Source organism: Balaenoptera acutorostrata, chromosome 1, assembly GCF_949987535.1.
Source record: "Balaenoptera acutorostrata chromosome 1, mBalAcu1.1, whole genome shotgun sequence".
NCBI lineage: Eukaryota > Metazoa > Chordata > Mammalia > Artiodactyla > Balaenopteridae > Balaenoptera > Balaenoptera acutorostrata.
In genome coordinates this window covers 2570908-2582573 of record NC_080064.1, presented here as the reverse complement: position 1 = coordinate 2582573, position 11666 = coordinate 2570908, and the positions used below count along the sequence as shown (strand labels likewise).

Genomic DNA, 11666 nt, shown 5'->3' with positions numbered 1-11666 from the left:
ACATTTCAACCTTTACACTCTAATTTTAAAACGTAATTGACAAAACTGCCTGATTTAAATGTTCTCATCTGTTAAAAAAAAAAAAAAAAGTAATAACAAAAGGAAACAGCACTGTCGTTTATTTGTGAAGAGCGCGTGGTCCCTGCGTCCCTGATGAGAAAGAGGGTGGTTCCGGGAGGGGGGCCACCGCGGGAACGGAGGCTGGTGTCCCCCCGGCCCGAAAGGGTCCTGCGGCCCCGGCCCCGGAGCCCCGAGCACCGGGAGGGCTTCAGCCTCGTCCGTGGACCTCGGTCCTGTGGCGCCGACGCACGTGCCTGAGACGAGGTGCGGGCCAGCGCGGGGGATCCACCCGAGGGCGGCCGCCCCCGGAGCTCGCGGCGGGAGACGCCCCGTCCGTTCCCCCGCGGGCCGGGTTCGCCGTGCAGCCCCGGGCCCGGCCCACCCAGCACTGCATCGGTGGGCAGTGCGGCCAGGGCGGGGAACGGCCTCGCGCACCCACCTCCAGGGACTCCAGCACCGCTCCCGGGGCCCAGAAGCCAAGGCCGGTGCCCGGGAAAATCGCCTGCCGGACCGGGTCGGAAGAGACCGCCACGCAGGCCCTCCCAGCCCGCCTCCACACGCGTGGCCGGGGACTGCAACGGACACCCCTCACGAACATGGCCGCCGCCCCGCTTAAACGTGGCGGCCGCAGAGCCGTCAAGGGAGGAGCCCCTCATAAACATGGGCGCCGCCCCGCTTAAACATGGCGGCCGCACAGCCATCAAGGGAGGAGCCCCTCTTAAACATGGCCACCGACCCGCTTAAACATGGCGGCCGCAGAAACACCAATGGAGATTTTCCTCGCAACACTGCCGTCCGACCCGCCAGCTACGTAAAACGGCGACTCTGTTGGGTCACATGCCTAGAGACGCCAGGCTGTGATTGGCCAGCATTCTGGTGACGTCAGACGCCGCGACGCGAGCCGAGGGCGGCCGGGTCGCTGCTCTGCTGCAAAGCGTTAGGCCGGGCGTTGGGGCTTGGCGACGGGGCTGGGGGCGGCAACGCGCCGCTCACACTCATGAGGAGCCGGAAGGTGAGGGGGCGGAGGCTGGGCGGGTGCTGCGCCGGGCGCGGTGGGGGCTCCTGCCGCCAATTTTCTGGGAGCTGAGGGGGAGCCACGGGACGCCTCGGGCGGAGGTGGGGGACCTCTGCCTGGCTCTCGACACCCGGAAGGAAGCTCCCAGGTCACGCCCTTGGAAGCGGACGTCCCCCTTCCCGACCACGTCTGCGGGAAGGGGGGTCTCCCAGGCCACGCCCTTGGAAGGACACCCCCCCCCCATACCACGCCCCCGGGCTAGGGGAGCTCCGAGGCCACGCCCCTGGGAAGGGGGCTCCCAGACCAGGTCCTGGGATGGGGGGGCTCCCTCTCCGGAGCTGGTCTGGACCCCTGGTGCTCTGACGCTGCCCAGTCCGGGGTTCGCGTGCCTCTGCTGCCGGTAACCGAGCTCGGGGTCAGCCAGCCCAAGTGCGGGAACATGACGAGGGGTCCACCCCGGAGGGTGGAGAGGATGGAGGGGCGCCAGTTCCTGACACTGGTAGCCGGCGGGCGGTGTGAACCAGGGCGAGGGCCCGGGACAGGATGCGCCCCTGCCTGGGGGGGGGGGCCCTCCGGGGTTTGGGAGCCGCACCTGGGGTACCTTTGACCCGAAAGTGCGTCTCCTGAAGACCCACGTGGTTGCGCTTTCCCAGTCTGACGTCTCTGCCTTTTGAGGGATTGTTTAGCGCGTCACTGATGTAGTTGGGTTCACGTGTTATTTTACTTTTGGCTTTGCTCACACTTATGTTTGGTTCTAATGTAGGGTTTTAATTTACTGATTTTTTTTCACCCTTTATTTTTTTCCCCCAGGAGTTGCTCTAGGTCTTACCGTGTACATTGTAACTTAGCAGAATCCGTTTCAGATTGAACTAGCTTAGTTCCAGAGAGATACACAAATGTTACCCCTACGTAGCTCTGTTCCCTTAACGCACTCTGTTCCCTTAACGCACTTTTCTGGTGGTGGTAAATATTTAATGTTACAAACCCGATAGTACACTGTCATGATTACTTTACCAGCCGTGGTCATTTCCTTAGCCCAGTACAGTCTTGCTGCCACGCACCTCCTTTGTGCTGTTAACGAGCATTGCTGCCTATACCGCATATGTGTACGCGACTGTCTTTTAAATCACCTAAGGGAAGGAAATAATATGCACGTAAACTGTCTTCGTGAGGACGTAATTACCTTTACTGGTGCCCTTTTTTCTGTGGATTTGAATTATCGTCTGGGGTCACCTGCTTCCAACCCAAAGAACTTCCTCTAGTATTTCTTGTAAGAGGAGTCTGCAGGAACAAGTGCTCTCAGTTTTTGTTTATCTGGAAGTGTCTATTTTGCCTTCACTTTTGAAGGATAGTTTTGCTGGATATAGTATTCCTAGTTGACAGTTTTTTTGTTTGAGAACTTTGAATCTGTTTGAATATACCCACTGTGGTCTGGCGTCCATTGTTTCTGCTAAATCAGCAGTTTATTTGTTGGGCTCCCTTGTCCTAAGGAGTCATTTTCCTCTTGCTGCTTCCAAGACTTTCCCCTTGTCTTTGACTTTCAGCACTTAAACAGTGTTGCATCTGCTTATAGATCCCTTTGCAGTTACCCTACTTGAAGTTCAGTTCTTTGAGATTGCTGGGTTTGGGGAATTCCCTGGCGGTCCAGTGGTTAGGGTTCCGTGCTTCCACTATAGGGGGCATGGGTTCAATCCCTGGTTGGGGAACTGATCCCACATGCCGCATGGCGCAGCCAAAAAGAAAAAAAAGAAAGAGAAACAGAGATTGCTGGTTTGTGCATTGTTGTTTTTCAATAAATCTGGGAAGTTTTCAGCCATTATTTCTTCAAATATTTTTTCTGCCCCTCTCTCTCTCCTTTCTTGCTGGTACTCCCATTACACGTATGTTGCTGCACTTAATAGTCTCCACCATGTCTCTGGGGCGCTCTTCATTCTTCTCCGTTCTTATTTCTCTCTGTTCTTCAGCTTGTGTAATCTAGCAATCTATCTTCAAGTTCACTTATTCTTTCTTCTGCCAGTTCATATCTACTCTTGAGCACACCCCCACCCCTGCCAGTGAATTTTTTACTTCAACTATTGTAATTTTCAACTCCTGAATTCCCATTTGGTTCTTTTTTATAATTTCTATCTTTTTATTGATAATCTCTATTTGATGTGATGTCATCAAATCTTTCTTTGATCATGATCTCTCTTAGTTCTTGAACACGTTTATAATGGCTATTTTGAAGTCCTTTTCTGATAAATCCAACATCTGATCACTCTCACAGGCAGTTTCTCTTGCCTGCTTTTATTCTAGTGTATGGGTCTGCTTTCCTGTTTCTTTGCATGTTTCATAATTTTTTGTTGAAAACCGGACATGTTAGATAATATATTGTAGCAGCTCTGTGTACTGGTCTCCCACCCCCACCCTGAGGCTTTTTACTGTTAATGTTCTTTTTATTTGTTTAGTGATGGGGTGGATTCTAGTGGAGTCTGTTTCCCTTCCCCCAGCTGAAGCTGTGATGAAGCTCCTCAGGGGCAGTGCTGGGTGTGCCCACAGTCACCTGGGTCTCCCTGGTTTCAGGGGGGCTCTCTTCCTCTTTCTCTGACCACACCAGCTCTTTTTTTTTTTTGGCTGCGTCGGGTCTTCGTTGCTGTGTGCGGGCTTTCTCTAGTTGCGGCGAGCAGGGCCTACTCTTCTTTGCGGTGTGCGGGCTTCTCATTGCAGTAGCTTCTCTTGTTGCGGAGCACAGGCTCTAGGTACGTGGGCTTTGGTAGTTGTGGCTCGCGGGCTCAGTAGTTGTGGCTCGCGGGCTCTAGAGCACAGGCTCAGTACCTGTGGCACACGGGCTTAGTTGCTCCGCGGCACGTGGGATATTCCCGGACTCGAACCTGTGTCCCCTGCATTGGCAGGTGGATTCTTAACCACTGCGCCACCAGGGAAGTCCCCACACCCAGCTCTTAAACTCCGCTAGTTGCCAGCTGATTGCTCAGTCGTTTCCAGCGATGACCTGGAGCATAAATTTTCTACAAAGGAATCCAATCGCATTCTGGCTTCTTTGAAGGAATAGTTTCTAAGATCAGTGTTTGATGTTTGTTCTGACCCCAGGAGGGCTCCTCCTGCTGTGTTTTTCCCTGGCTCTCTCCTGAAGACTATATGCCTACACTTTATCTTGATTTTTCTCCCATCTGCCTTTCATCACAGCTTCCACTGTTCTTGAGGACCCCTTAGGCATGAACTTCTCCACACTCTGTCGTAAATGAAGTCGGAAGAGATTAAGAGCCCTTTGTTTTGATGCCTGCCTCTTCTCCAGGCAGAATCTGAGCCAGGGCTCCCCAGCTAGGGACGGTGACAGGCTTCTCTCTGTGACACCCCTGCTCTCAGAGCTGAGTGCTCAGGGGAGGGAAGGGGGGCAGCAGCCTGAGGTCCCCTGGACTTGCCTCTCCTGGCCTTGGAACCACTGCGTCACTAGGAGGGGCGGGGGTGACGGCGCCCCAGTCTCCTTAGTGCCCTGCCCAGGCAGGAACCTCTGTTCCACGAGTGGGGCCTCGGCAGAAGGGAGCCCCTCCTCTCAACCGTGCTTGCTGGAGACTTAGCCTCACAACAGGGGGGGTGAGGGCAGAATGAGAAATGCTGCCGTCCTGCTCCCCTGGGAAGAAAGCCCTCTGCCTGGGAGCGGGGAGAGGGTGTCCTGTGTGCTGACCTTGGCCGCTTGGAGTTGGGACACCAGAATACCTGTTTCTTCATTTTGCTCTTTGCTTATAGGACCATTTGCAAAGGTTTTAAATGGTCGTTTTTAATACTCTTCACCAGTTTCACTGGGGGAGGGTTAGTGGAGCACCTCTTGCTGTTTTGTTGATCTCTTCCAGCCCTTTTAGTCTTTAACTAGTCTGCTTGGAAGGAGGAAGTCCTCAATGATGGGGACTTTTTCATTTAGGGATTGTTTACGTGGAAGCAACCAGTTTGCCTAACTGAAGAGCAACGGTTCTCCAAGTTAGAAAAAAATGTAATTGATTCTTGACATGTTGGAGCAAGGGCCTTAGAGGTAGTTTTACCCACGAGTAAACTAAAGCCAAATGCCACTGGAGTTGACTCTCGCAAATCTAGTGAGGATGGCAGGTGGCCTGCTCAGGTGCCTGTAACCATAGCTTCTGGGCATCAGCCGGACCCTCACCAACTTTACCTCTGCAGAGGGGCCCAGAAAGCTGAGGGGTGACAAGCCCACCCATGGAGCTGTGGCACCCCGAGATTGTAAGGGCTACAGTACAAAGCATCTAGCAGCGCCCTGCTGCCGGCAGAGGGCCTGCACGGCACACAGCCCAGAGCCGGACGGCAGGCTCTCTGCTCAGTCCCTCTGCGAGCAGCCGAGGCTTCCATGCGGGTGGCTCTGGTGACCGAGCAGGGGGAGGGGCTCTGAAGCCAGACATCATCACTTCGTGTGACCTCGGCAGGGTCCTCTCCCGAGTCGTCCCCATCTGCAGTGGGGTGCTGCTCCTTTTAAAGCCGCTCGGCACGAGCACAGCGCCTGTGTGTTGACACTAAGGGATGGTGGCCGCTGTCACGAGGGAGCCTGGCACGACCCGGCATCGAAACGTCTGGAGTCGGACTGTAACGGGAAGGAGAGGATAGTCTGTGGCTTTCCGGGGCGAAGAATGTCTGTTCCCGACCATGGCAGCAGTAGAGCTCCAGGGAGACTGGGTGGTGCGGTGCCGTCCCCACACGAGATACTCTGTAACCTCTTAGTAATTAGTTCCTTGGGTATGACCGGCCACACTGCTGCCTGGGCTCTTTGAGCAAAGCCCAGCCCTGGGGCATCCACATCAGCGGGTCCTGCCTGGCTTGGAGTGCCTTGTTCTCGCTGTGGATCTCTTTTCTCCACTTTTGGGCATGTTGCCCCCCCATCCGGCCCCGTCCTCATCCCCCAGGTCTCGGCCACTGTGACAACGGCTGTCAGGCTTGCCCTCCGCTACGCCCTCCTCCCTATCACCCACCTCTCTCACTTTCAAGTTCTCACTTGCGCTTTAATGTATTATTTTCTAAGTGTCTGTGGTCCCCATTCTGGAACAGAGAGAGCAGTCAGTGGAGAGGCAGGTGAAATGCAAACGAAGCCCCAGGGTCGTGAATTGGTGAATTCTGGCGTCGACGCTGAGCTTAGTTTTGACAGACGCACCAGGTTGTTGGCTGCGGGCAAGCTGAGGGAGGCACGGGCAGGAACTCCCTTCCCACCTCTGCTGCTTTTCCGAAAACCTGAAATTATTCCTAAATAAAATGATTGTAAGTTTCATTGTTTTAATTAATGCCTTTCTTGTTACTGGAAGACTTTTCCTTTGCATGCCACGTGAGATGGCGGTGGGCTGGTTTGTTAGTGCTGAGCGAGGCCTGTCCGACAGCAGCTGGAGCTCCTTTAAGCTGAGGGGATTAGGCTCCCCTGTGATTTCAAAGAGAGGGTTTGGGGTGGGGGAGCTTTTGCTTTTTCACCTTTTATCAAGAACCTTCTGAGCAAGGATACAGGCTGCTTATTCTAAACACCTGCAGTTAACTGAACATCTATTTACTTACAAATGGAGGTTCTAAAAACATGGGAGGTAGGGACAGAGTATGCAAGCTTCCCGGATCATGGAAATGGGGGATCAGCACCTTCCACCCAGCTTTGTGCAGATGCGCACATTCGGGCCACGGTGTCGGGAGTTCCCTGGCGGTCCAGTGGTTAGGACTCGGCGCTGTCACTGTGAGGGCCCGGGTTCAACCCCTGGTCGGGGAACTAAGATCCCACAAGCCACACAGCACAGCCAAAAAAAAACAAAAAAAGGCCACGGTGTCTGTCTTTCCATGGTCGATAAAAACATGGGGGTGGGAGGGGCCATCTTCGGGGTCTCTGACCAGCCTCTGGTCTGGCCCAGCTGGCAGGTGGAGTGCGGTCGTCGGCGCGCCTCCGAGCCCGGAGCTGCTTGGCCACATCGGCCTCGGCCCAGGAAGCCCGCGTCGCCACGTCTGCCCGGACGGCATGTCAGGTGAGCCTCAGCCCCTCGGAGACAGGACTGGACTGAGTGTCCACCTTTCCACGAAACGTGTCACGTTAGAAAGCCTTGAGTGTGGCGAACAGCCCAGAGGCGAGGTCACTGCGCTGTCACCATCAGAGGAGGACCCGCCCTCGGTGCACGTGCGCCCCACCCACCGAGAGCTGTGGGCTCAGCGGCCTCTGCTGGGCAGCCTGAGCGACGCTGGCACAGGCCATGCTGCTCACCCCGAAGGGCAGGTGGGGAGGCAGGGGACCCCGTGTCTGCAGCCAGGGGCACGCAGCCATGGTGGCCCGGTGGTCCCGGCTTCCGGAGCTGCTCCCTTGAGCCGCAGCCCGGCGGTCTGGCTGGACTTGGTTTCGCAGCAGCAACTGGCCTGGTTTCCCTCCTGGGGCGCCGCTTGTTAGAGCTGCGCCGAGTCAAGTTCACGGCCCTGTTGAGCGCCCGCTCCTGCCATGGAACAGAGTCCTGCCTCCTCAGAGCTCACAGCCCAGCAGAAACGAATGGAAGCTGGGTCTGGGGTCATCATTTTACACGTCAGGGCACCCCTCGGGGGACAGCGTCAGTCTGCACTCCGCCCCTTTGGCGGCAGACAGTGGAAGGACCCTGTCCTATAAGTCATGGCTCCAGCAGTGACGTCGTTTGCTGTGAGCAGGATCGCCAGCCTCGGGGGTTGAGGCTTGTTAATTATTTGCCATCTGCTTCGTGACCTTCAGCGTGTCTGGTCTTCCCTTGCGTTTTCTCTCCTGACAGCCTTCCTCATCACACAAAGCCACCGACAGGCGAACGTCCAAGAAGTTCAAGTACGACAAAGGTCATCCTGTGAAGTCAGAATTCCAGAAAGCCACCCCCCAGAGTGACAGCACCGCTGCGCCCACAGCGCCCCCCGAGACCCCGGGTCAACGCGAGCCTCTGGCATCGGCCGAGGACAGGGCCAGGCTTCCGGGAAAGGAAGCCAGCGGCTCCGCTCCTCAGGGGACTGCAGGACTCCCCCGGGGGCACTGTGGGGCCATGAGTGACGCCTGCCCGGCGGAGACTGAGGACAGGCCGCCCCCGCCGAGATGCGGGGCCCCCGCAGGAGGAGAGTCCGACAGTGGCTGCCCCGAGAGGGACGGGGCGGCGGCGGACCCGGAGCAGAGCCACTCGCCTCCGCTGCAGATGGACAACAGCATCCTTCTCGACGACGACAGCAACCAGCCGATGCCAGTGAGCCGCTTCTTCGGAAACGTCGAGCTCATGCAGGTAAGGCCCGCGGCCTCTCCCCTGGGCAGGCAGCCCCCAGCAGACCGCACGCCTGCTCACGGCCCCAGTTCACACGTGTGAGTGCCGCCGGTGCAGATCAAACGCAGTAAGAGCTCTAACCCGGGAGGAGAGAACAAAACGGTTGCTGATGTGCGGCATCCCCCGCACGGAGCTGAGAACCGTTGCCATAGCGAGCGCGGGTGTGGGCGGGCTGGCCGACTGAGTCTGGACCCTGCTGCGGGGTGTGAAGTCGTGGCCGTGGTTTGTGGCTCCCTGGGCGGTTCCCCCGCATTTGCCGGGCTTGCTTTTGCTTTGAACCCAGAGTCTTTCCTCTCTCCCTCCATCACGCCGGTGGGGAGCACGCTCCCATGATGGGGGGGACCAGAGCCCGGAGACGGGTGCTCGTGCTGGGCAACCCGTGCCTGAAGCAGGTGTTCTCTTCCCTCCAAGGACCTCCCGCCCGCATCGTCATCCTGCCCTTCGATGAGCAGACGCGAATTCAGGAAAATGCACTTCAGAGCCAAAGACGACGACGACGATGATGCCGACGGCGCAGACACATAGAGGGTGAGACGCACACGCTGATCCTCGGCACGTCGGTACCGTTGACCGCTTCCCAGTTCAGCACGCTAGACGTTCATACCAAACCGATCTCCAAGAGTCCACGCTTCTAATCAGAATTCAGGACTGACCCACAAAGGTCAGCAGCACACAACGCCACGTACCGCGGGGAGACTGGCACACGTGAACCAAAAGACCTTTGCGTGCAAAGCTACTGTTTCCGCGGTGATGCATTTTCTCCCATCTGTACCCACGTGGTGGTGGTTCCAGCTAACTTCCCTCGTAAACGAGAGATATCTCTATAAAGGAAACTCTTAAGCTTAGCTGTGATAACGTGCAAGTTTATTTTCCATAATCAGAATTTGATCATTCTTGTGACTGATTCAATCCCAGTTCTTAAAGAACTCTCCTTTATTTCTGTATATGAAGCTCATGTTTACCTTGGACATTCAGCAAAATCCATATGGAAAAGAAATAAAATATATTTTGAAAATGTATTTAAAGAAGGCTTATGTCCCTAGAGCTATATTCCTTTCTAAAATGCTGGACAGCCGAGTGGAGTAAACAGATCCTGTCTTGTCTTAACACGTGCAAGGCTGGCTCAGCTTTGCACCCATTAACCAGCGTCAAGAGCTGAGAGCGCAGGGCTGTGAGCTGGAAGGGACACGGCCCCTCCGCTTGTGAGGTTGTGGAATTTCTGAGACGGTAGGTGTTCGGCACATTCCTCGCCCTGTGTGGTGTGGGGACCAACCATCCAGTGACGCCGCGCTCTCCTCCATGGTGCAGTGTTACCCAGTGCAGCTGCCCTGCCGGAGCTACACTGCCACTCCCCCTGTCTCAAGGAGCGCCTGGTGACACATTCTTGCCAGTGGGCTCCGGATAGGAATGTGGGCCTGCTTGTCCGCTGCCCCTTCCTGTCACCCGCTGCTGGCAGAGGACACCAAGGCCGGGGACTAGGAGAGCGTCCAAGAGGGAGCCTGGTCCCCGGGTGACAGGCACAGGAGGAGAGCTGCCTGCAGTTCCGGAGGGCCGTGCTGGATTTTCACGAGTGAGCAGCGGTCCTACTGTTGCTGAGCTAGCAAACACTTCTGGTTTAGTTACAACAGCCGTTAGACTTCCCTCCCCCTAAAATGTCCTGTGAACCACGGAAGTTTCTTACATAACATCATTTGGGGGCAAAATATAGTTGAAGTGCCCTGTAAGGTTTCCCACTGTCCCTGATGGACCCAAAGTGCCGCCTGGAGGCACCTGTCCCCACAGTCACTCTCTGCTTCAGTGTGGTCATTGTCCCATCAGCAGCTGTGACCTTCCCCTGCTCTGAATCATTCTGTGATTTATTGCTCAACAAACTACTTTAGTAACGTGATGATGTTGCTTCTGAGGCCTTTGGGCAGCGTCCAGGGAGAGTAATTTACAACCTGAGGTTCTGCAGGAATGACTGTTCATCACGGCACTCGGATTAGTGGGGTCGAGCTGCCTCAGATTTCAGGGGATTTTGTCTTTCCCCTTCACTGGCTCCCGGGAGAAGCATCAACCTGAATCACAGCCCACTTGCAGGACAGATGCGTCGGCATGTTCCCACCAGAATGCGAAATGTAAACCTCACTCCTGGATGCCTGAGCCCCGCTGGCTTGCGGTCCGCATGGAACCCGGAGAGGTTCCTCCCCAGCCACCCAGGTTGCTGAGCTAAACCGCAGGAAGCTCCCCACGTGTTCCAGGCCTTTTTCTAACTGATGACGGACAGTGTGGTGGGCCATCGTCCCGCCCACCCGCCTCCCCGGCAACAGCTGGCTCCACCAAGTTGCAGCTCTGGTTTCCAGTGGCAACTGGAGGCTCACGTTGAGCGCGGGGAACGCCCGGTGGAACCTGCTGGGTGTTGAAGGTGGCCAGGGTGGGCAAGTCCATGTCCCTGATGGTCACTCCCGAGAGTGAGACATTACCAAAAGAAAACACCAGGTGTCCCCGTAAAGAGGCGGCTGGGACCGTGGCGGCGCATCTGGGGAACCTGTTCTGTGCTCACACGTGCAAGGACAGCGCAAAGAAAACACTTTGTGAGGCCAGCCCAGGGTGACATGAGCAAGACAGATGGAATGCAGATCAGGCCCTGGGGACGAAATAAAGTTTCAAAAAGCGTATTAAAACGCGTGTTAAAATTGCTCTAATTGGGAGTACCCCGAGGATGTGTTCTGCCAGCATTTGAAATGAACACCCGACCTGCAGGCCAGGCCGTGTGACACATGCAGATTTTTAGAAACACTTTCTACGTGAATCTTCACAAAATGACCTACCGGTGCCAGAGCAGTAGGGGTGTGGGGTGCGTCCTGCGAGCATTCCTGCGACTCTGTCGACTGCCATCGACCGCTCATCCCGCTTCCTTGCGCACGTCTGTGCCTGGGACCTAGGACCGGCCTCAGGCACGACAGTTCTCAGAGCTCACAGGACTCGGGAAAGCTCTTGCACTCTTGGTCACCCCGATTAAAATTAGCAGAGGGAAAAGGTGCACGGGGCCAAGTCCAGGAGAGACCGGCACAAGCTTCCAGACACCTCTCCTGGCAGTCACACCGAGGCGGCATGATGTGGGCAGCAGAAGCCCTGACCAGTCGGCTCTTGGGGAGGCCTGGTGCCTGGGCAGCCCTGCGCAACCAGAGGCCGGGGGCGGGGGAAGGAAGGGGTCCTTATGACAACTCTGCTGAGTTGCCCTCCAGAAACATGTCACGAAGAGGTTGTAACAGGCCCACTCCAGCAGCAGAGAGCAGGCAGCCCTGCCCTGGACAGGCAGCCGCGGAGCTGGA

At 56.2% G+C, this 11666-nt stretch overlaps 1 protein-coding gene across 2 annotated transcripts; it reads left to right on the top strand.

Moving 5' to 3' along the window:
• Positions 1-924: 924 nt before the first annotated feature.
• On the top strand, positions 925-9371 carry C1H1orf174 (chromosome 1 C1orf174 homolog). Of its 2 annotated transcripts, XM_007166212.2 has the most exons (4): positions 925-1072; positions 6955-7065; positions 7825-8313; positions 8764-9371. In XM_007166212.2, the coding sequence occupies exons 1-4, from the start codon at positions 1058-1060 to the stop codon at positions 8875-8877; spliced, it is 729 nt and encodes a 242-aa protein (XP_007166274.1). In that variant the 5' UTR covers positions 925-1057; the 3' UTR covers positions 8878-9371. The 2 variants fall into 2 exon arrangements, with proteins under 2 accessions (XP_007166274.1, XP_057410647.1); XM_057554664.1 differs by lacking the exon at positions 6955-7065 and having other exon boundaries at positions 946-1072.
• Positions 9372-11666: the final 2295 nt, after the last annotated feature.

Coding starts and splice junctions, on each gene's coding strand:
- C1H1orf174 (XM_007166212.2), top strand. Junction 7,066..7,824: donor CTGCCCGGACGGCATGTCAG/GTGAGCCTCAGC, acceptor CTCTCCTGACAG/CCTTCCTCATCACACAAAGC. Junction 8,314..8,763: donor GAAACGTCGAGCTCATGCAG/GTAAGGCCCGCG, acceptor CTTCCCTCCAAG/GACCTCCCGCCCGCATCGTC.